Source organism: Ailuropoda melanoleuca, chromosome 17 (assembly GCF_002007445.2).
Source record: "Ailuropoda melanoleuca isolate Jingjing chromosome 17, ASM200744v2, whole genome shotgun sequence".
Taxonomy (NCBI): Eukaryota; Metazoa; Chordata; class Mammalia; order Carnivora; family Ursidae; genus Ailuropoda; species Ailuropoda melanoleuca.
In genome coordinates this window covers 38,178,234-38,203,555 of record NC_048234.1, presented here as the reverse complement: position 1 = coordinate 38,203,555, position 25,322 = coordinate 38,178,234, and the positions used below count along the sequence as shown (strand labels likewise).

Genomic DNA, 25,322 nt, shown 5'->3' with positions numbered 1-25,322 from the left:
TCCTTGGCCAGACTAAGAAAAGGATCCATTGACTGTGATTTTATTTTGTTTCCATGGCAGCTTGCCCACGCCTGAAGTATTTCCACGCATCCTCTTACTAGGTTTCTTCAGCCCATATTCAAGTGAAATAGAAGAACTACTGGCTGAGGATAAGGGATCTCGTATCAGCTCCTTCCAAGCTCCTGAGATAAATCCCCAGGGTGGCAGTTTCCAACAGTGATCCACCCAATCATAATCTTAGCCACGATTTCTTCTCAGAGGAAAGATCTGGTTCAGATTCTGAACTTGAATTCAGTTAAGTATATTCCACAGCTAGCACCTAGCGTCACTGAAGTCAGGACTACACGTGTGTTAATTTTTCTCTCTAGAAACAGGCAAAAGCTCTTCAATTAACCCATCTACTTTGGAGTACATTCCATTTAATAATTTTTAAATAAATATTCAATGGCTGGAAAAAACGTATTTGTATGATGTTACAGCACTTAAAGATGTTCAAGACTGTCTCTAAATTTTAAGATATTCTTCAATTGTCCCACAACTAAAGTACACTATATGAAAAAGTACCCTGAAATTATATTCTGTTCTACAGATGCTCTCTCAGATCTTACCGACTCTACCCACCACCAACTTTAACTCATGTTGTTCTCTTACCAATATATGTAGTAGTACTCATGCATGCTGTAGAGCTCCAATTCAAAGCCACTCAGAAGATACTGGATCATAATTCGAAGGTTATGATAAAGGACCCAGGTACCTAAACAGGCCAAATGTTGCCTTTGGGGTTCCTGTTTCAACAGCATAGTGTGAAGGGCTGCATCAACCTTCTCTGCCTATCAGAATAAAATGTCATAACATTAATTTTCTTTTCAAGGTAATAAGAGAATTAAAAAAAACAACAACAGCTAAAATAGCATTTAAGCAGAAAATGTAAAACTTGTCACATGAAGAACTCATATTTTCAAAACATTTTTGGTTAGGTTTAAACTTCTCATTTCATGGTGGATAAAGTTTATGTAAACACTCCTTAAACTAAAACGACATTTTTATTGAACAAAAATACAAAATATTGACTCCAGGTCTTTATAGTTATATTGTCAATTAACACTGCTACTTACAAATTAAAATTTTTATTAGAATGTGAACTTGTTGTAACATACAGAACTTGTTCTACACATATTTTATAATTTATTCTGATTATCAAAGAAATAATTTAAGATGTTTCTCAATTTGGATTATTGTTCTCTTTTTGTAAACTCTTTGATACAAAAAATTGTTACATATAAATAAACGCATCATATTGAAAAATTAAATAGTCAAAATATCATTACAAAGAATTATTTTTAAAAATCTGATCAAGGTACATGACTATCTTAATTTTAGAAGGGAGGGCAACTTGTTGGCTCTTACCTCATCCTGCAAGGTAGCAAATTCCTCAAGAATATGACCGAGCTTATCTCTCTGTCGAGCCCTATTATGTCCATGGATCTGAATAAGACTACAGAAGGGCTGTAATACACATAGTTTGTTAACTGTCAACGTAAAAATACTTGACACTAAAGAAAATTAACATTCCAAGTTTTCGAAATCTAGTTTAAGGGGGAAAAAATACTGTGGATGTAAGAATCAGGACTATGCGTATTTCTTACATAGGTATTTCTTTTTAAAGGAAACTCAACATGAGAATTTATCAATAGCCAGAAGAAAGTGGCTGTTAATGAAACTTGTTTTCATATGGCAAAAATATCTTACTTTGATCTTTAGATATCTTCCCACAATTACAAGCGAATAGTTTCCTTTCTGCTTATTTCAAGCTATAAGCCAATGTTCAAGGGTGACATTTCTGTGCTGCTTTAAACACGCCAGAACAATTATAAGGTTTGAATAATGGCTAATACAGTTGACCCCTGAGTAACACAAGGGTTAGGGGCACTTATACCCCATATAGTCAAAGTCCATGTGTTTTGACTCTCCAAAAACTTAACTACTAATAGCCTACTGTTGACTGGAAGCCTTACTGAGAACATACAAAGCCGGTTAACTCCTATTCTGTATATGTATTATATACTGTATTCTTAAAGTAAGCTGGAGAAAAGAAAATGTTATTAAGAAAATCTTAAGAAAGACAAAATACATTTACAGTACTGTACTATATTGAAGAAAATCTGTGTATAAGTGGACCTGTACAGTTCAAACCTGTGTTGTTCAAAAGTCAGTTTTTCTCTAGAAACCCTACGTTCTTCTATTTCTATTTTACATCATAAAATATTGTAATACTTCACTAATCAGACAACACACATGAATGGTAGGATGCTGTGATTTAAGAAATATGAATTAGAAGGTATAATTTTAAATACATACAGTTTGACAGGTATTATCTCATTTGATCAAGAACTAGCTTCTAAGAAGTACAGGGGCACCATTAACACCTCACTTTCTAAACACAGGGAAGTGTATAGAAAAGTAAAGTGATCTGCATGATAATGACAAAATGTTAATGATAAAAATGAAATCTGACCTTTTAGTTCTCCTCCTTTCACCATACCATGCTGCCTTCCTATATATAGTATATTAGTATATATATACAAATATATATATATTAGTAACTGAAATTAGGCCCCCAAAACTGACTGCTTCAGTTCTCCAAGAGAAATGTTTATATAATTAAATAAGAATGACATATGATTAATTTAATCAACTACAAGATTTGTATTTTTTCCTAATTACCTGGGATTTGAAAAAAATCTGTGATCTTATCTACATTAATAATCTTAATTTTACTATAATCCTGTTCATTAAAGTAGTACAAAGAGAAGGTATCTGGAACTATTACAAACATTCCTTGTTTATAAGGTAAAAAATAGTTTTTGTGCCCATTTACAAAAAATGGGTACAACTTATCCAGTTTCTGTGGTCCCTGGGGTAGTTACAGTGAAGACAGCAAAGGTGCCTCAGTACCTAACAACCCGCCAGGAAGACTTCAGGTTAGAAAGCTAGCTATCTACTTGAGTGTAAGAGGAGAAATTTTTTATTTATTCAATGAAAATGAATAAGAAATGTTAGATGAAAAAAATAACACAAATTAATGCTACTGAAGGGATTATACCCCACAACAATCCAAATTGTAGTTCTTACCCGGACACAGTGAGTAACAAAGGAGTCAATACAGTCCTTAGCCTGGTGATTATTATATAGGCAGCACCTGTAAGATAATACTCATTAAAATCAAACTATTTGGCCTACAAAAAGCGGCAGTTATTACTATAGGTGCTACCAACAAAGAAGGTGGGGAAAAAGAGAAAATGGAATCAAATACATTACTAAATTAAAAACTAGCATTAGATTAAGAAATATTTCACTTATATATAAATATTTCATTTATCTGTTATTCACATACATGTACACTATTTCCAATTCTTTCAGTTCTACATCTGGACAAGTTGGATCCAACAAGATCAAATTAACAAGAGAAGAAAAATTCCAAAGTGCCAGTTTTTCATGACCTGATTGCAGAAAAGTTTTTCTACAACTGACATCCTCACAGACTGTGCTCATAATAGTAATTACAAAGGAAATACTATACAGAATCCTAATTTTTTCAAGATGTACCCACATTTCCAGCCACTGAAAATCATCACCTATATATTTCTGGTACCTCACCTATCCTCATGAAGTGGTTTCCTTGTGGTGTCCCTTATCTCAGTTAATAGCATCACTTCTTGACTAAAGGCCTCCTGAGCACAGTCTGGGAGGATCTGCTACCTGCCTAGTCCTGGAGGCACTACCAGGGCTGAAGAGATGGGAAGACCGTATTTTTCTAAACCTGAGGTGGGAGGTCAGTAGTCCTTTGCACCTAAGAAGATGGGAAAAAGCAAAGACCTTCCCCTGGCGCACTGATAGGAGCAGACAATGTACTACTCCTCAGTGTTTGCCATAACTGAACAATCTGACCAGAGCCTGAAAGATAAACACAGCCATAATCATGCAACGGAAAATGATAGTGCACGCAATAGCCAGGAGAAAAGAAAAGGCAGAACGCCTGGAATAGGTGGTGGCAAGAGGAAGGTGCTGGAAGATCTGTTATATCTTTTAACTCCAAAGTAAAAAAAAATTACTTAAGGTGATTAAAATAAAGGTCTTGAAAAAAAGGCTTTCTGGATCCAAAAATTAGGATTTTCAAATTTAAAAATTCAATAAAAGAATGACATTATTGCCTTGAAGGTCAAGAGGAAGAAGTTTTTCATATCATGGCAAAAATAATAAAAAAGAGATAAATATATGTAAATATAAATAAAAGCGATAAATATGAAGAATATGGAGAAGAGATCTAGAAGACTTAGTATATGAGGGGCTTGAAAAAAAAAAACAGATGAAGGCGAAGCAATAATTACATAAAAAATAATAAAGAATAATTACTGATTGGAAGACCTGAGGCTTTAATGACTGAGTTCCTCATAGGATTAGCTGAAAATCACACGTATACATTCTGATAAAACCCTTAAACTCATTAAAAAAAAAAAAAAAAAGAAAAGAAAAGAAAAGAGAAGAAAACTTTACAATCTTCCAGAAAAAGCATCAAATCACTTACTAAGGAAAAAAAAGAATCAGATCAGGATCACATTTCTTTCCTTTTTTTTTTTTTTTTTTCAGGATCACATTTCATATCTGTAACACTGGAATTTTAAAACAGTGGAATAACAAGGATGTCTGGGTGGCTCAGTCGGTTAAGCATCTGACTCTTGGTTTCGGTTCAGGTCATGATCTCAGCGTTGTGGGATCAAGCCCTGCATTGGGCTCCGTGCTCAGTTAGAAGTCTGCTTGAAATTCTTTCCCTCTTCCTTTGTTCCTTCCCACGCTCACACTCTCTCCCTCTCTAAGATAAAATAAATAAAATCTTAAAAAAAGCCAGTGGAATAACATTTACAGACTAACATAAAAGAACTTTGTTATATATACAGTCAATTCTCAGTATTCATGATAGTTCTGTTCTTTAAAGCTTGGTGGACACTGAATTAGACAATATGGAAACACTGCTGCTAGGGTAAAATACACGGTTAGGTTCCTGCCAGCCTCTGGTGACACCATTTTCATCAACTGATCCCTATATAACTTTACATTATGTATTTTATTTAGATGCCTTAGGTAACGTACACTGCTGATTCATTAGCAAACTCAGGCCCGAGTGAAGCTTATCTAACACACATATTCTCTCTGAAAGGCAAGCTACAGCCTTCTTGTGCTGAGGAATACTAGACAGCACATCACTACACATGGAGGCCATTTGAAACTATGAAATCACCATAAAAAGGACAGAAATGTGTGAAGAACCTGGCATCTAATGGAGCTGTTTACAGAACTGCCTTGTTCAAAGCTAGGTGACTCAAATTTTTTTGCTGCTCTGCACATGTCTGCAAATTCAGCCAGTAGAGCAAACATTGATTTGAGGGTTACAAACACATTTTAGCAAGTTAGCAAGATCTGCAAATATGGTATCCTCAAACAATGTAGGCTGAACTGTAATTAAACCTAAATGGCTAATAAAAGTGCTAAAGGAGGGCTGTTAAATAGAAAAGGAAAAAATGCAAATTAGACATAGACACTATTTCACACACATCAGATTGTCAAAATTTCTGAAGTCTGATAATGACAAAGTCCAAACAAAGTCTGGGAAAACTAGAATTCTTATACACTGTTTTCTGGCATAAAAATTGGTTTATTTCAGAGAGCAATTCGGCAAAACTAGTGAAGTTGAAGATGCACATATTCTATGATCAGCAATTAATTTCAGTTTTTGTTTTCTGTTTTTTTAAAGATTCTATTTATTTATTTGAGAGAGAGAGCAAGAGAGAGCACAAGCAGGTTCCCTGCTCAGAGACATATACAAAGAAGTTCACCACAGTACTTTTTTTTTTTTGAGAGAGAGAGCGCACAAATGGGGGTGGGGAAGAGGAGAAGAGAGAGAGAATCCCAAGCAGGCTCCAAACCCAGCGAGGAGCGTGACACAGGACTCAATTCCATGACCCCAAGATCATGACCTGAGCCGGAATCAAGAGTCAGACGCCAACCAACTGAGCCATCCAGGTGCCCCCAGCACTGTTTTCAACAGCAATAAATTAGAAACAACCTAAATGTCCAATTGTAGAGAAACAACAAAACAAACTCAATACGTTCAAAGGGTTGGATTTTAATGAATGAAAAGTAAGTCTGCATGGATCAAACTGGATAATTTCAAAACCCTAATGCTGAATAAAAAAATCATATTGCAAAAGGATGTATACAGTCTGACATTTATGTGAAGTCTTAAAATACATAAAATAAACGGACGTATCATTTCCAGATGCACATACTGGGCGAAGTGTACAAGCATTCATAAGAGTGAGACACAAACTGTAGTGCGGTGGTCACTTCCAGGACCAGAGTGGGAGGAAAGGATGGTGATGGGGGAGGATTTGAAATTGCAGGCAGTTCTCAAAATGTGGCCCAGGTTCCCCTGGTGGGCCTGGTGACCTTGGGATGCTTTCCAGGGGAATACAAGGTCAAAACTATTCTCACAATATTAAAATGTTATTTGCCTTTCACACTCATTCTCTCACGAGTGTACGGCAGTTGTTTTCGGAGTACGTGGCATGCAATATTACAACAGACTGAAAGCAGAAGCAGGTCAAAATAATCCAGCTATCTTCTATTAAGGCAGACAGAAAAGAGATTTGCAAAATGTAAAACTGCCACTTTTGTCACTAATTTTTCCTAAAAAGTTATTTTCCATAAAAATGTTATTGAGATTAGTGTAATAGGTCTCTTATTGTTAAAAAAATTAATAAATATTTTTAAAGTATTGTTTTAATTTCTAAAACAGTAGGTAGCAATTTATATGACCTACATAAACAAAAGCTATTTGGGTCTTTAATAACTTTTAAGAATGCAAAGGTGTCCCAAGACAAAAAAAGTTTGAGAACTGCTTATTTAGAGGTTATCTCTAAATAATTTAATTCGTTAAAATTCGCTGCTCCTTGATACTCAAGCTCAGCCCTACTCTGGGACCTTACAGATGCTGCTGTCAGGAAGCCCCACCCCTCTGATTCTGCATGGCTCACTCCCTCAGTTCACTGGCATGTATCACCACTTGCAATAGGCCTTCCACAACTATCACTCCTAACAGAACCATCTATCCCTTTATCTTGCCACAAACACTTATCATGACCTCACATTATGTATCTGTCTACTGTTCAGTCTCGCCCAATGGACAGGAAGCTCCTTGTTAGCAGGTATGTTCTTCTTTTCCCTAGAACTCAGAAAGGTAACTGGCAATAACAGGTACTAACTTACTGTATCTATTACAAAAGGGAACTAATAAAATTTATTAATTCATATAAACACACATTAAGAATTTATCAAGTTTTATCAATTCTCCAAAAGGGAAATTTATAAAACACAAATAAAAATGTTGCTTAAAATGGATGGTAGTATAGGTAGCTGTCACAGTTTACACATCTAAGTATTTGATATATTTAATTATAAATTTTATAATAACTTTTGTCTCCATTTGCAGATAACATATTATATGTAGAAAACCTAAAGATTTTATCAAAAAAACTGTTAGAACTAATAAATTTAGTAAAGTTGCAGTGTACAAAAATCAATATACAAAAATATGTTGCATTTCTATACGTTAACAATAAACTTCCAGACAAATTAAGAAAACAATCCTATTGGGGCGCCTGGGTGGCACAGCGGTTAAGCGCCTGCCTTCGGCTCAGGGTGTGATCCCAGCATTATGGGATCGAGCCCCACGTCAGGCTCCTCCACTATGAGCCTGCTTCTTCTTCTCCCACTCCCTCTGCTTGTGTTCCCTCTCTCACTGGCTGTCTCTATCTCTGTCGAATAAATAAATAAAATCTTAAAAAAAAAAAAAAAAGAAAACAATCCTATTTATAACAGCACCAAGAAGAATAAAATACTTAGGAATAAATTTAACCAAGGAGATGAAAGATCTATACATTAGAAACTGTAAGATACTGATTAAAGAAACTGAAGACACAAATAAATGGAAAGATAATCTGTGCTTATGGGTTGGAAGAATATTGTTAAAATGTCCCTATTACCAATATTGATCTATAGCCAATGCAATCCTCATTGAAATTCAAATAGGATGTTTCACAGATATAGAGAATACAATCCTAAAATTTATATGGAACCACGAAACACCCTGAATACCCAAAGCACAAAAAAGTTAAGAGGTTTCACAGTCCCTGATTTCAAACTACATTCCAAAGGCTACAGTAATCAAAACAGAATGATACTGGCATAAAAACAGACACATAGATCAATAATACAGAATAGAGCTCCTAGGCGAAAAAAGCATGCATATATGGTCAATTAATTTTTGACAAAGCAGCCAGAAATACACAATGGGGAAAAGATAGTCTCTTCCACCATAAATAATATTGGGAATGCTGGACAGCCACATGTAAAAGAGTGACCCTGGACCCTTATCTTACACCATACACAAAAATTGGCTCAAATGGATTAAAGAACTTTATAAAGACACTTTTGTATGCAAGACCTGAAACTGTGTATTAAAAGAAAGCACAGGGGATAAGCTCCTTCACACTGATGCTGGCAATGATTTTTTGGTTTTGCACCAAAAGCAAAGGCAACAAAAGCAAAAATAAACAGTGGGATTACATCAGAGGGAAAAGCTCCTACTCAGCAAACAATCAACAAAATGAAAAGGCAACCTACAGAATGGAAGAAAATATTTGCAAACCACACATCTGATAAAGGGTTAACCAGGGAAGAGCCAAGAAAATCCTGAAAAAGAATGCCACCAGATAACATGTCTTATTGGATATTAAAACTTAAGACGAAGCCACAAAAATAAAAAACATCATCACTGGAACTGAAATAAATCCCATACATAAAGGATTTTCAAGTAAAATAAAGATGGTCTTTTAATCCAGTGGGAAATGATGGTTTATATTGTAAGTGATCCTCACCCAACTGGCTGCCTATACCTAGAAGGAAATCAAGTTGAACTTCTACCTTCATACCATTTAGAGGAAAAGAATTCAGATTTAAAATCTTAAATGTACAAGAATAAAATAAAAATCTTGGGAAAATTATTTAAGTGCCTAAAGGTACAACCTGTGGGCTGGGGAGTCACTTCAAACAAGAAACCTAAAAGTTATATAGGACAAAATAAAGTAGAAAAAGCTACTTTATAGAAAGCAAAAATTCTGATGCAAAAGAAACCTAAAGGAAAAAAATGGCCATCACAGATTAAAGAACTGAAAGATAATATGATTTTGTAAGTGCCTGCATATTATGAGAAGCTATATACTGTAGGATAGATACTGTGTAACAATGTGTATTGTATACTCATAATGTACAAGGAATTCATGTAAATTCTCCAAAAAAAGTAAACCACTTAATAAAAGTCAATGGGCAAAGAATATAAACAATTCATAGAAAAGTATTTCTAAATGTCCAATAAATATTGTATTAAATGCTCACAGTAAAGTAACAATGAGATACTGCTTCCTGCTAACCGCATTTGAAAAAATTTAAAAGAATGGTAACACCTACTACTTGTTGGTCAGGATGTAGGGAATGTGCACTCTCATATATTGCTAATAGGAATATAAATTGCTGCAATCTTTCCGAATGCAATCTGATAATATCTATTATAAGTACGCATGCCCCCACTCAGTAACCCCAACCCACAGAATACATTCATATATTTGGAATAAAATAAAAATAATTAAAAATAATTAATTAGATCTACATCAGGTAATGTGAGACATAAATTCATGATGTAACATGATGTAAAAAAAAATTTCTTTAACAGAAATAAAATATTTTACTTTATTTCTAATGGTCTGATTTGTGACAGAGACAGTGAGAGAGAGCACAAGCATGGGGGAAGGGTAGAGGGAAAAGCAGGCTCCTCACTGAGCAGGGAGCCTGACCTGGGATCACGAGCCACTCAGGCACCCCAAAATTCTGATTTTAAACAAGGAAGCCACACAAAATAATTAAAAGTTCATGATAAAAATGGCCTTTTTGTGATCCCATTTATATAAAGTCATATGTGTATCATATATCTGTGTATCACAAAGATACCTACAGTGATGGTTATCAAAATGCAGTTATCTCAGAGGTAAGATTTCAGGAGACTTTTACTATTTTTCATATTTTTTGCACTAAATTTTCAGATATGACCATATATTATTTATAGAACCAGCTTCTGGGTTTATTTTTAAAGCAACTTAGTTACCTTCTTACTCCTTTCCTTCCCCTGCTGAGTCAGTTGTCACGTCCTATTAATTTTACCTCTGAAATGTTCCTCTGATCTGTCCTCTCCTTTATATTCTCAGAGTTTAATCCTTCGTCATTCCTCTCCTGTAGTACCAAATTAGCCTAGCTCACCACTTTGCCCCCATTATCACTACCAGTCTGTTTCCTATGAAAAAATATAGTATACTATGCCAATTCCCTCCTAAACGTCTGAGTACTTCCTCACTGACCCTAAAATAAAGACCATATTTTACCAAACCATTCAAAACTCTTGAGTCTAACCCCAAACTATCTTTAACCATCCAACTCCCGTTTACTTGTTCACTCACTCAACAAAGATTTATCATGTGCTTCTATTCATCCTGTAGACACTGTTCTAGCACCTAGGATACGTTAGTGAACAAAGGGCCAAAACTACCTGCCCTGACCTTGTGGAGTTTATATTCTAACGGGACTGGGAGGGAGGAGGCAGAGAGGCAAAAAAGAAATAAACATAATGAAGAATTGTATGGTACAGATAGGCTTAGACAAAGCAAAAAAGTAAATTATACAATACATAAGAAGATAATCATTATAGGAGAGAGAAAGGCAATGATGGGTTGAGGCAGCATGGATGTTGCAGTTTTCAAATAGTCTAATCAAAGCAGTCCTTAGTGAAGTGAAGTTAAACAGACTTGAAGATGGTGAGGGAGTCAGTCCTGGGCATTTCTGTAAAATGCCCTCCACCCCAGAGTCTGTGTAAAGGCTGTAAGGTGAGAGCCAGCCTATATGTTCCCAGAATGACGAGGGCAAAGTGGCTGAAGCGAGGGGTAAGAGACAATGAAGCCAGAAAGGCATCAGGACAGGAGTCTAGACCAGAGAATATGGAACCTCCTAGGCTCACCCATAAGGACTTTGGCTTTTACTGTGAATAAAACAGGAAATACAACCAACACTGAAAGCCTGGGAATTTACGTCCTCCCAGGGGCAGTCCTTAACTGATTGCTTTGTGGGTCAATTCTCAGGCTTCCTTGTTTCGTCCCTGACAAGGACAACTCTAAGCTGCAACCTACACTGTCCCCACAGCTCCCCAACAGGACCCAACCAGAGTTCCTTTCCACGCAATATAACCTCTGCGTGGTTTTCTTCCTTGTCATGTCTCACTTGCCCACAACCCTGCTGGTTTTCCTGGGAAAACTTTCTAAGAGCACATGAACTGTCTCAGGATCTGCTTCTGGGAAACCCAAGTGAAGAGAGGAAAAAGTTTTATGTGAGACGTGGCATGATTTATTCAACAAATTGAATGCTGAACCACTAACTGTTCTTAAAATACATGTCTTTAGACATGTTCTTTTTTTTTTTTTTTGCTGAGAAATAACAGCACCTTTCTTCCCTCCCCTTTGGAAAAGCTCTACTCATTTTCCAAAATGCAAACACAAGTGATGATTTCTTGTTGCATGAAATCCTTTCCGCCTTCTTATGGCAACATGTTTCTGGTAGAGCCACTGCCCTAATGCTAATTTAAGGATCAATTACTTGCATTTTCTATTTTTATCTAGACTCAAATCACTGAGAAGCAACCTTATCTTGTTTTTTTATAATTATTCCCAAAGTGCTTCCCTGATACAGTGCTTTGCACACAATAAGAATCAATGCAACTTACTGAATTTGATAATTCTTTGTAAGGTTTTCTTCTCATATTGGGCTTAATGTCAACCTCACAAAAATCTCAGTTTAAATCTAAATATGCAGCAGAAATCAATTGATTTTAATATGACTGAATTTTTTGGTTTTTACATGAAGATTTGATTACAACAGTTTTTATGCCTTGCTATAAAGGTGCACAGAGAATTGGGGCTTTTAAGAAATACATATGCTATAAAAAGTCTTAGGGTACTTACTTTGGGGAGAGCACCGGAGGACTGACAAAAGACCGAAGTGCATCCTTCACCATGTCTTGCATGAGATGGGTTCCAAAGACCTTTTTGTTATCCACCAAGAAAGTGGTCTTAAAACAAATGTTATATATTAGTAATGCTATCACAATTTTAACATATTGTATATATAACTGTAATTACTATGACATAAACACACTTCTTATAAATACTGCAGAACATAGGAGATTAAAGTATAAAAACCTGGTGGAAATCAATCAATAAATAAATCACTATTTCAACAATGGGTATTACTTATTAATCCCTCTTAAAATGTATTCTGATGAAGGAAAATAAAAAAGTGTGCAAGAAAATATATTTCCCAAGTCCAGGGTAGTGACAGTGAACTAGTCAAAACGAACTGACCAGTCTGAATATGTCAAATAAGCTAATATGTAAGAAAGAGGGCTTCATAAATTATGAAACAGCAAATGGTTATCAATATTAGTTGATAATCTTTGTCTCTAATGAACATTTTGGAATACATACACACTTTCTGAAATTGGAAAAATAGATTTCATGATTAAATTTAAAGTAATAAATTATCTAGTAATAATTTGCATTTAATTTTCTCCCCTTAATTACCTTGGTATATTTTAATACTTGCTATACTATCCCTTCCTTGATTTCCTAACACATTTGGGCTGTTTCCAGTTTTGGGTGATAATGAACCAAACAGCAATACACATTCGTATACAAGTTTCCAGGAGAACACAAGATTTCACTTTTTGTAGGCAGATATTAAGCGGGAGTAGGATTTGTACACTTAATTTTATAAGACTCTGACAAATTGTTTTTACAAAGTGGCTGTAGCACTTCACATTCCTATCAGTAAATACATCACCAACACTCGGTATTGTCAATTTTTTTTTTTAAAGATATTATAAAAGGTGGATAGTGATATTTCACTGTGGTTTGAATTTGCATATCCCTAATACCAATTATGTTCAGTATGTTTTCATACTGAAGTGTTTAAATTTGCTGCCCATTTTATTTATTTTTAGATTTTATTTATTTATTTGACAGAGATAGAGACAGCCAACGAGAGAGGGAACACAAGCAGGGGGAGTGGGAGAGGAAGAAGCAGGCTCATAGCAGAGGAGCCTGATGTGGGGCTCGTTCCCATAACACCGGGATCATGCCCTGAGCCGAAGGCAGACGCCCAACTGCTGTGCCACCCAGGCGCCCCCTTTCTTCTTTTTCTCATATAAACATTTAATCTTATAAATTTTTCTCTAAGCACTGCTTCAATTATATCCCACAGATTCTGTAGGTTATATTTTCATTTTCATTCAGTTCAAAATATTTTCTAATTATCCTCAAGACTTCCTTTTTGGCTCCTGAATTTTGTTCAGAAGTGTGTTAATTTCCAAATATTTGGAAAATTTCCAAATACGTTTGTTACTGATTACTAGTTTAATTCCAAAATAATCAGAAAGCATACTTTGGATGATTTCAATTGTTTTTCAATTATTAAAGGTTTGTTTTATAGCCTAGGATATGACCTTGATGAATGTCTAATATTCTAATACTTCTATCATAAAAATGTAACACTAACTGTTGACATCCTTTAAAAGCATCTACTTTTGTTGCAGCAATCAATAAAACAATGTCAACACACATAAAATTTGATGTTTAAAGAAGTACTGCAATACTAAATAGAACTTACTTGTAACAGAGATCTTGAAAGAACACAAGGTGATTGTTCACTAAATTCACAAAAAAAATCCTGACACACGGAGAAAAAATAATGTCATTAATAGATTAAGAATCATTTTTATAGGAACTGTCTTAATTGTATTGATGGGACAATGGATGCTTTTGGAGACTAACTTCTTTTAATTGACCAATAGAATTGTGTGGATACCAATATTAAATTTGCACATTATGAAAATAATAGCATTAATAATAATTTGCTAACTAACAGCAGAGGTTTACTTCCTACTTTACAGAAATAAGTATCAAGTAACCAGGCCAAGTGGATTCACATAACTGACTGTTCCTGATTCTTTTCTGACATCCAAAAGATATGCTCAGAAAACTATATGGGTTTATACATAAATAAAAGGAAAAAAGGTAAGAAAATACACTATGATGTTAGTATATTATATGATAGTAGCTATTTATCATTTTCACATTTTGTGTTTTCCAGACTCGTGATCCTCCATTTACATGGGTGCTCTGCCAAAACCTACCAAGTTTCTCTAGTCAATTCACCTTTTTCACAATTAACCGTTATACCTTGCTCACACTTCTCTAAGTAAATATTCTCTACTACAGAGATCCACCCATTTAACATTACAAAGTAAATTAAGTCATCTATCAACAGGAAATCCCTCCACTGCAGCCTCTAAACTTTATCAAACTGAACCCACATTTGTACCCAGATCCTTTCCTTGCCCACTTTTAACAATGGAAGCCCTCCATTTGTATTACGGACTCCATTCCTTCCGGTCTTTTCAGGAACATTACACATTGTCAATAATCCATCCTTGTCTGCCCTAGATATTTAACTTCTCCCTCTCTTCCAGATCCTCCTCATTTATATTTACGTAGTCAATTTCCCCCCATCTTTAAAAAGAAACTCTCACATGCTCCACACTTCTCTCTCAACTGCTGCCTTCTCAGCTAAACTTTCTGAAAGAGTTGACTGAACCATCTCTACTTACTCAACGGCCCCTCCTCATCCACACACACTAGCCTGGCTTTTCACTCTAGTCACCACTGTCCTCTGACACCAAATCCAACTGACATTTGTTTTACACCTTATTCACTTCTTTCATCTGACCTCTCAGCGGTATTGACGGGACTTCCTTCTGGTAAAATAAAATCTTTAAATGACTTCCATGATTTCTTCCTTTGTGGTCGCTTCTCGGTCAGCTCTGTGCATTCAAGGTTTAGTCCCAGACTGTTTTCTTTTCTTAAGCCATATACTTTTTCCCTCACAATCTTCACCATACTCATCCTTCAATTACTACCTGTAATAGTTCCAAAATTATATATCTAGCATTGACTTCTAAACTCTATCCATATAGTCACTATCTATTCAATATCTCTACATAAATATCTCAAAGGCACCTCAAATTCAGCTTCACTAAGACCCTCAGCTGACTACAGGTCTTTGGGAATTTCCCCATTTTGGTGATAGCACCAGAGTGTATCAAGATCTGCAGGTCAGAAACCCAGAGACCTTCCTGAGAGCTCACTCATGCCCCATGTTTAATTCAACACCAACATGGTATCGATTTTAGTTCATGCATAGCTCTAACTCTGACAACCCACATCATCTCCCTGCCATCCTTCTAACTGAAGTTACCATCCTCTCTCCCTTGGACTGTGATGATGGTTTCTTAATTCATCTCCCTGTGTTTACTTTGTTCCCTTACTGTTTTTTCTCTTCAATGCAGCACAAATGGCTGCAAACTGTTAATTCAGTTACTTAACTACCTCACCCATACTGATCTTGTATAAAACTCGAATGTGAAAATGCAGAAACATGTAGAGCATAAACTATAAAGAGCTGTAACTGACATTTTGGAATTTGTTATTCCAATCTTTTTAAAACTGAACTTACCTACCTCCGATGATCACTTCTGTGTGTGACAATGTATAAAATGGATAATCTATTTTGAAACATAATTTGACATTCACAACCATTTCCCTATGTCAGTATTTTCCTGTAACACGCTTTTTAATGTCAGTATGGCATATATTCTACACATACTATAGGACAGATAGTGTCACTAGTGGGTATTTAAACTGCTTCTAGTTCTTCAAGATTATGAATGATAATGAGCCAAATACTTCTTTAGTTCATTTTTGCATGTATCTTAGATGACTTTCTTATGCTAAATCTCTAGAAGGGGAGTTGCTAAGTAAAGATATACACATTTTTAAGACTTTTGAGAGCAATAGCCACAGAAGTATAGGAGAGCAACTACTTCCCTCTACCAACATTAAATATTACTATACTTTCCAATCAAATTGTTATAAAATGCATTTCTTCAATTACTTGTAAGGGTATGCATTTTTCATGTTTACTTCTTTTTCAGTGTGTGTGCTCATGTCCATTCCCAATTTTCTAGAAAAGATTTATCTTATAGGTAAGCACACCTTATAATCTGGCACTGTATCCTAACAATAACAGGTGTTTCATGCAGATCCACCAGGTATTTGGTCCCCTTTTCTCTAACTTTAATCATCTTGATTCTTGGCCTTAGCCACACTCCCCTACTACCACCACCAATTCCCGTCCCAAGTGTTCCAAGGATCCAGACTCTTCTCTTTCTACGCCCTCTTCATGACCAGTGCTGGCAGTCCAGGCCTGGCTCCCCCAGCTCCCCACTACTATGGTCCCCGACAAGACAATCCATAACCCTCTGCCAGAATATCAAAATCCAACTATGGCATTATTTTTTCTTATTTCAATTCACACTGGTCGTCTTCTAAAATCCTACATTTAATCTAAACACAAATATTCATGTAACAATTAAGAATCAGAAAAGCAGATGTAGCAGAAGAAAAAAGTCTCTATTCTAATTCCAGATATGCCACTAACCAATCATCTAATGTGGTTACAAGCCCTCTAAACCTTATTTTGGTTAGCTATACAATGAACTGCAAAATGAACTGGGTTATGTCTATGATCTTTTCTACCATTAAGATTCTATGATTCTTAAATCAGAATAAGGACAAAACTACTAAAAAGAAAGCAAACAGAAAGGATGTAACAAAGACCAAAGACACAATCGGTGAAAGTTTCACTAAGGAATGAAAACTTAAGCTAGGCATTAATGACAAAGAATTAGAAGGGAAAATAAAGTTATGACAAGAAAGAGAATAAACAAAAGCACAAATCCTTGTTGACCATCAACTGTATTCCAGAGGCTGCTGCTCAAATTCTAGGAATGTAAGCAAGATATTTCATCATCTCAAGGAATAAAGGTACAGAAGCAACCTGGAACCAACAAGGAAGACTTCACAGAGAAAATGACATGGGCTGGGAATTATGTACCTCTATGCAGAGTTGTGTAAAATAAATTAGTGAACTTATGTCTAAATAATGACAGTATATTGCATAGTTTCTACCTTTCTAACCTTATATAAACATTGCTTTTCTACATTTTAACCCATATAGAAGATTAATCCAAAATATGTAAAAATGTATATACTTTTTCATCCAGCAACTTCATGGTTCAGGAATTTATCTTAAGGAAGAAGAAAGCAGATGATATGAAGGTTCCTAAAGACATGCTCATTTTAGTACTGAAAATGACCTAACTATAATTCAATATGAATGGACTGGAAAAAACTGTGATATAAGCTGACAACGGAATACCATTTATCTATTTAAATAATGCAGAAAAATGTATACTTGTTGACATGAAAAGAAAGATGTCCAGGATACAGAGATTAGTGATGAAAGCAGGCTACAAACACCATGATCTTATTTTTTGTATAAAAGCATACATGTATGTATGTATATGTGCATACTCCCATATATGTGTACATGCACATACACATTTACATATAAGAAGTCTTGAAGACGGAATCCAGGGTTTAAATCCTCATTCTTAAAACTTGGATGAATTATCTAAACTTTAGTTTTCAATCTCTAAGATGAACAGTATATAATTCTTGTGAAGATTAAATAGAAACAAATACACACACATACTTAATTCTCCAGCTATCAAGGAAAATAAGTAAGCAATTTTATTTACCCTTGGGACAGTCAGCCTCTAAAAAGTGATAAACTATTCTGTTGTTCAATCAAAATCATATTCCAGAACGGAGATTTGTACTTACCAGAATACAATGTAAATTTGTTAAATTGACCACCTCACAAACAGTTTTTATTCTATCTATTAATCTTGCAAAATAGTTGACCATTTCTTCCCTTTTAATTATTTTTGCATATCGAGGGAAGGTAGGTGGAAGTAGCCTCTGGTTAACAAGGGGCTCAAAACCCATCATAATCGGATGATCTAAAAAGGAAAAAAAAGTAAGATTTTCAATGTTTTGCTGAATCTTCAACCTCAAATACTAGTAAGTATAAAAAGAGAAAGGCCAATTTCAAAAGCATCTCCAAATTCCTGTCAGAGTATTCTCTAAATGAATTTTATAATTAACAAACATCTATATATATACATGCATTTTTAAAAATGAGATAAGCAGATTTAAGAACCTAAAAATTGGACTTCCTACCTACATGGAATTGGTAGCAGTTACAGAAAGGAAGGGGTTGCTACCTCACAATTAACCATAAGCCAAAAATGGGATAAAATAGGGTTAATATATTCTCTTAAAAAAAAAAAAAAAAGCAAGCAATGCTGTATTAACCATGAGATTGTGGAAAAAAAGGTAAAATGGGAACACAAATTTAGGCGGTCTTCCCTTCAATTACTGAACAGTAGAATCAACTCAAACTTAGTTACATATTAATGCAAAACAGAGAACAGTCCCTGCCCCACCCCCATAAGTCTGGAATACATTTGGTACTGATATTAATTATAGAAATTCAGAGTGCTTTAAAGCATAAATAACCTTTTACAGGAGACCTAAGGGTGATTTCCTCTTTCCCATTCTCTGCCCACTGTGACCTCACTTTTCACACTACTACAACCCTCCAAATTAAGTTTCTCTCAACTTGAAATCTAAAATGAGGAAGTATATGAAATGAGAAGTGATTAAGAATTTGGGAATCAGGTTCTCTTGCTGTAATACAAACAGGCTATAAACCAAGAACAAATAAAATAGCTTTGGATGTTAATGAAAGATAAAATTAAGCTAAGTATGGGAGGCTGGGACCCTGGGTGGCTTAGTCTGTTAAGCATTGACTCTGGATTTCAGCTCAGGTCAAGTTAGGGCTGTGAGAATGAACCCCGCCTCCGGCTCCACTCTGTGGGCTTGGAGCCTGCTTAAGATCCTCTCCCTCTGCCCCTCCCCCCCAAAGAAATTAAGATAAGCAGGCACCATTATTAAGAATTAAAAGACTGATATTTAACCAAATTATAATAATGCTCCTGTGACAAATGTGATTATTCCTGAAGATTAAGCAAATAAAGATGTCCCCCAAGGTTGCTGGCCTTCTTCCTCTTCTCCATACTTAAATCTTCCCTGGTTGAAGTCATTCATTCTTATAAAAATTCCAATTTAATGTTTTCCAGGCTAAAATCATTAGCCCACAATCTTTCTTCTGAGCTTCAAATCTGATTTCTAACTGCATAATGGACATTTCTACCTTGGTACCCCACATCATCCCAAAAGGCACGTATCCAAAAAACTGCCATTATCTTGCCCCAAACACTGCTTCTCCTTATCTGTTCCCTTTCTCAAAAGACCCACTGCCCTTACAATTGCTTAGGCCAGAAACCTTGTCTGCTTTAATCAGTACGTAAGTCTTACAATATTTCACATCCTATCATCCACTGACTGTCCCCCTCCTCCCCCTTCACTCTTACTGCCACTGCAAAAGTCTAACTTATTCCCCTACACTGAATACTCCTTCATTAATTAATCCTGTACACTGCCACCTCAATTGTTTTATCTAAATGACAACCTGATTTCACTCTCCAATCAAAAAATTTTGCTGGCTCCCTATTAAATACAGTACAAAGTCTCTGGCAGGGCACTGGAAGGTCCTTTAAAATTCATGCCACTCCTGTAGAAAAAAAAATCTGTACTCCAATAGAAAACTATACATTGTCAGATTGATTCAAGGCAGCTATTTTACAAATCTATAAATTGTAAGTAACTGATAGAATTTGCAAATTCTGTCCTGGCAGAGATTCACCTGACTTCCTCCCAACTCCCTTCCTGCCTCCATTTATGATTTTTTTCAACATTCCAATGCTCCATATAAATCTGAATTTTGTTAAAAGATTTTATTTATTTGAGAGAGAGAATGCAAGAGCAAGGGGGAGGGGTAGAACAAGAAGCAGGCTCCCCAATGACCAGAGCGCCTGACTCAGGGCTTGATCCCAGGGGGGATCATGACCTGAGCCAAAAGCAGACACTTAACTGAGCCACCCAGGCACCCCTAAATTTAAATGTTTTAAGACTTTTCATCCCTAGTTATTTCATTGAATGAGTTTAACAAAATCCTTAACACATGTTCATTTTTATATCTGTATGAGAATCACAGTTTTTACTTTTTTCCGAAAGTCATCTTTTAGCATGTTCTATTCTCTAAGCACCATAAGCTGTAAGCAAGCACACTGACAAGTATCATGTTCTTTTATGCCTCTTTACTTATACAGTATCTTTCTGCCTATAAAGTCGACCCCTTATTCTTAGCCTGAGAGACCTGCTATAACTTGGACTCCCTCTCATGCTTGGCCCTCCCCCAAGTACTGTGTATACACACTGCTACACTGTCCATGTGGGATTACATCATTTCTCCCTCAGTTCTTTTGAAAGAGCAGGAACTGGCTTGTGTCCCAAACACCTAAATGTCTGGCTCATTACCGGCACTGGATACATGTTTGTGAATGACAAGATGTGCATATTCAAAATAAAATGAAAGACTGTTACCATTATAATAAAACAGTTTGATTTTCGGATTTATAACATTTCATTTAAGGTAAATGTACTAGTGAGGATGCTTTACCATACCAACATGAATACATTTTGGGCTTTAATGATAAATGCACAGAATCTAAATACTTAAATAGTACATTATTCTCATTTTCCTTAAAAGCATTCTCATTTTCATCTAAAAGTATTACCCATAAATATTCTTTTGTTCTTAACACACATATTTTAAGGCTTTAAACCACAAGCAGAAGATACAGCCACTCATGGAAATCTGTATGACCATGAAAAGAAGTATTAGTGGGAAATGAATATAAAATACCATATATTCTACATTACGTTTTAAAAAAGATTTTATTTATTCATTTGAGAGAGACAGAGATAGCACAACCAGGGCGAGAGGCAGAGGGAGAGGGAGAAGCAGACTCCCTGCTGAGCTGGGAGCCTGACGCAGGGCTCAGTCCCAGGACCTGAAGATCGCCAACTGAGTGGAAGGTAGACACTTAACCATCCCAGCCGCCTGCCCAGGCACCCCATCTACATTACATTTTTATACAAATTTAAAAATGCAACATAAAAGGATAAGCCTCCAACTCCATTTACGCTCAGGTCATGATCTCAGCATGGAGTCTACTTGAGATTCTCTCTCTCCCTCTACCTCCGCCCCTCCCCCTGCTCTCAAACACTCTCTCTGAAATAAATAAATCTTTTTAAAAGGTGCAACATAAAAGAGTATTACCTTCTGAAACAAATTCAGCTGTCCTGCAGACTACAGGGGCTTACTATAGCAGCATCCCTGACCTTACCCACTAGATGCCAGTAGCATCCCCTTCATTGTAAAAACCAAAAATGGGTCCAGACATAGTCAAATGTCCCTGGAAGGCCCCAGTTGAGAAACACTAGTCAAGACAAATACAAAAAGCAACTTTAATTCAGTGTGGATAAGCTCAGGATGTAACAAGAACATCTGAACACATGGAAAAATTAGATGGAAGACTGACAAGAAGTGAAATCTAAGGAAAGACTCAAATGATAAAAAGTTAGTAAAATATTGGTCAGGAAAAAGTATTCCAAGCATATCAAAGGCCTAGAGGACAGAAAATAGGGTTCCTTTTCTTTGTTTCATTAAGGAGCTCCAATTTTCCAAATCATAATTTCTCCAAACTCATGAAGTAAAAATATATGCATATAAATAGAATGGGCACACAGTCCCTATCCATAAAGTTAGAAGGTATCTGTGTGCTTCTCTCTATTCCCCAGATATATTTACATAGCACCCCCCCCAACATTTATCTGGACCTAATCCCTGTTAATAGCTAAAGTTATTCCTAGTAACTATTTTTAAGTCTCAGCTGTTGCTGAATCTCATACATAAGAATTCTGCAACTGTTCTGTACAAGACATAATAACTTGCCTGAGCAGAGACGAGTGAAAGAGCTGAGATAAGAGAGATGGAAGAAGTTGCTCAGAATACAGAGTAACTGAGCAGGAGAGGGGCTAAAAGCAAGGCAGTAGTTTGCATCTGGTTTCATGGCAACATAAAGCATGAAACCTTACAAGAAGTTTTACCACACCCAAACCCCTCCTGGAATAAACTGCTCTAACAGTTTTTTCCCCACTGTACTTCATGTATCTTCTCTACCACACAATATACCTCAGACTGTTTTCCATTAAAATAACCTGAAGAGCCCTTGCGAAATGAGTCTGAAAGTTGAGAATTCATATTACTTTCTACGTAGTGTGGGCTGTGCTTAATCTAGTTTTCCTGAGTTGGACAGACAGCTCAAACAAGATAATTTCTAGACTTTCTTCTCATGTTCTAAGTCTGTAGATGTATGAAAAATTATCTTGGTTTTCCAGTTAGGATATTTCAAATATACTTCTTAGTATAAGAATGCCAAATAGGAGGATATGCCCCTCCCAGCAGCATTCTTTTAAAAATAAAACTGGGGCGCCTGGGTGACTCAGTTAAGTGTCTGCCTTCAGCTCAGGGCATGATCCCGGACTCCCAGGATCAAGTCCTGCATCAAGCTCCCTGCTCAGCAAGGAGTTCCGCTTCTCCCTCTGCCCTTCACCCTGCTTGTGCTCTCTCTCTAATAAATAAAATCTTTTAAGAAATACATAAAAATAAAAATAAAATAAATGATAATTACTATTTTCAAAACATTTTATACAGCACACTGGTTTAGACTGTTTTAGTTACTAAAATTCTTGTTAGACAACTGGTCATTATTACCAGCAGAAAAGTGCTACAAATAATACAAGGTTCTTGGATATAAGATTTATAGTAACAACGCACTTTGATTTAACTTAGCAAAGTTATTAAAATTGATTAGATGCCTAAATTAAAGATCCAAAAATCTATGTCAAGAGATAGAGATGACATATAATTTTCAGACACCTCTCCCCAAGATTACATAGGCAATTTACAGTTATATTTATTGAAATAACAAGTTTTGGATGCTCTGAATTTGGAAGGAATTCTGGAAAACAATGCAGAAGCTGCTAAGGATTTGTTAAGTGATTCCACACTTCTTGCCTACATTATTTCCTTTTATAAAATGTTTAACATTATGCTACGTGAAATAAGAGAAAAAGGACAAATATCGTATGATCCCTCTTATATGATATACCAGGAATAGCTCAATTCATAGACAAAAAGTACAACAGTGGTTACTGGGGATTAAGGGGAAATGGGGAGCTACTGTTTAATTAGTATCAAGTTTCAGTTTGGGAAGATGAAAAGTTTTGGAGATGAATAATACTGAGTTACATGATAATGTGAATGTACTTGATGCCACTGAATTGTACACTTAAAAATGATTAACAGATTTTATGTTATGTATATTTCACAATAAAAAAACTTACAAAAAGGCATTAAACCAAAAGTGTTCAATTCAAAAGGCCCAGCCTCAGTAAATATTCTATCATAATCACTAATCACTACAATATTATGTGCATGTCTACATATTTTGAATTTTTTGGTGTGTATTTCTGAACAGATATAAATGCAAATGATAAAAAAAAAGTTTCAAATGAAACAAAAGGCAATACAACGAAAACAAGTCTCCCGCCCACATGTGACTCTCAGTTAATCTCATAAGAACTAAGGAGAACTATGTTTTTTCAATGTGTGGGAATTCATATACATATCCTTTTTAAAAAAATGTTATCAAGGTATAATTTACATATAATAGAATGTAAATATTAATCTACAATTCACTATTCTGAAAAATACATACAACCATGAAATTACTACCAAAATCAATGTGTATAAAACATTTCCATCTCCCCAAAATATACCCAGTCCGCATTCCCAATCACTGCCCCTCATGACCAGAAATTATGGAACTGCCTTCTCTCAATAAAGATTAGTCTTTCCTACTTTTATGCAAAGGAAATCATGTGCACTCTTATATCTGGCTTCTCTCAGCATAATGTTTCAGATTTATCCACTATGCTAAGTGTATCAGTACACCATTACTCTCTCTCTTTTTTTTTTTTTTTTTAAGATTTCATTTATTTATTTGACAGAGAGAGAGACAGCCAGTGAGAGAGGGAACACAAGCAGGGGGAGTGGGGGAGGAAGAAACAGGCTCCCAGCAGAGCAGGGAGCCTGATGCCGGGCTCGATCCCAGCACCCTGGGATCACGCCCTGAGCCGAAGGCAGACACTTAACAACTGAGCCACCCAGGCGCCCCATTCCTTTCTATTTCTGAGAAGTATTTCATTGTATGCATATACCATTATTTGTCCATTGACACATATTCCTTTCTTTTAGCGAAAACATCGAAATATTATATATGCTGATCTTTTCTCAACTTTTTAATAATTTTTTTATTATGTTAGTCACCACAGTACATTCCTAGTTTTTGATGTAAAGTTCCATGACTCATTACTTGCGTATAAAACCCAGTGCACCATGCAATACTTGCCCTCCTTACTACCCAACAGCCTATCCCATTCCTCCCCCCCGCCGAAGCCCTCAGTTTGTTTCCCAGAGTCCATGCTCTCTCATGCTTCATTCCCCCTTCTATTTACCCCCCTTCTTTTTACCTTCTTCTCCTACAGATCTTCCTACTTCTTATATTCCATAAATGAGTGAAACCATATGATAATTGTCTTTCTCTGCTTGACTTATTTCACTTAGCATTATCTCCTCCAGTCCCGTCCATGTTGCAGCAAATATTGAGAAACAGTTCGTTTTGATGGCTGTGTAATATCCCACTGTATATATGGACCACAGATTCTTAATCCAGTCATCTGTTGAAGGGCATCTTAGCTCCTTCCACGATTTAGCTATTGTGGACAATGCTGCTATGAACACTGGGGTGCATATGGCCCACTCTTCACTACGTCTGTATCTCTGGGGTAAATACCCAGTAGTGCAATGGCTGGATCATAGGGTAGCTCAATTTTTAACTGTTTAAGGGAACTCCACACTGTTTTCCATAGTGGCTGTACCAACTTGCATTCCCACCAACAATGTAGGAGGGATCCCCTTTCTCCACATCCTCTCCAACAATTGTTGTTTTTGCCTTGTCAATTTTTGCCATTCTAACTGGCATAAGGTGGTATGTCACT

The 25,322-nt window shown here is 35.9% G+C and overlaps 1 protein-coding gene across 6 annotated transcripts in view; it reads right to left on the bottom strand.

The window, feature by feature from the left end:
* NAA35 (N-alpha-acetyltransferase 35, NatC auxiliary subunit) overlaps positions 1-25,322 on the bottom strand; it is a 94,197-nt gene that overhangs the window by 9,616 nt on the left and 59,259 nt on the right. For all 6 annotated transcript variants that reach the window (XM_034647154.1, XM_034647155.1, XM_019794987.2 and 3 more), the window contains 6 exons: positions 18,012-18,190; positions 13,876-13,935; positions 12,174-12,280; positions 3,133-3,199; positions 1,408-1,506; positions 652-830 (listed from right to left, as the gene is read on the bottom strand). In XM_034647154.1, coding sequence (XP_034503045.1) covers positions 652-830; positions 1,408-1,506; positions 3,133-3,199; positions 12,174-12,280; positions 13,876-13,935; positions 18,012-18,190 — 691 coding nt within the window. The remainder of the gene's footprint in view (positions 1-651; positions 831-1,407; positions 1,507-3,132; positions 3,200-12,173; positions 12,281-13,875; positions 13,936-18,011; positions 18,191-25,322) is intronic.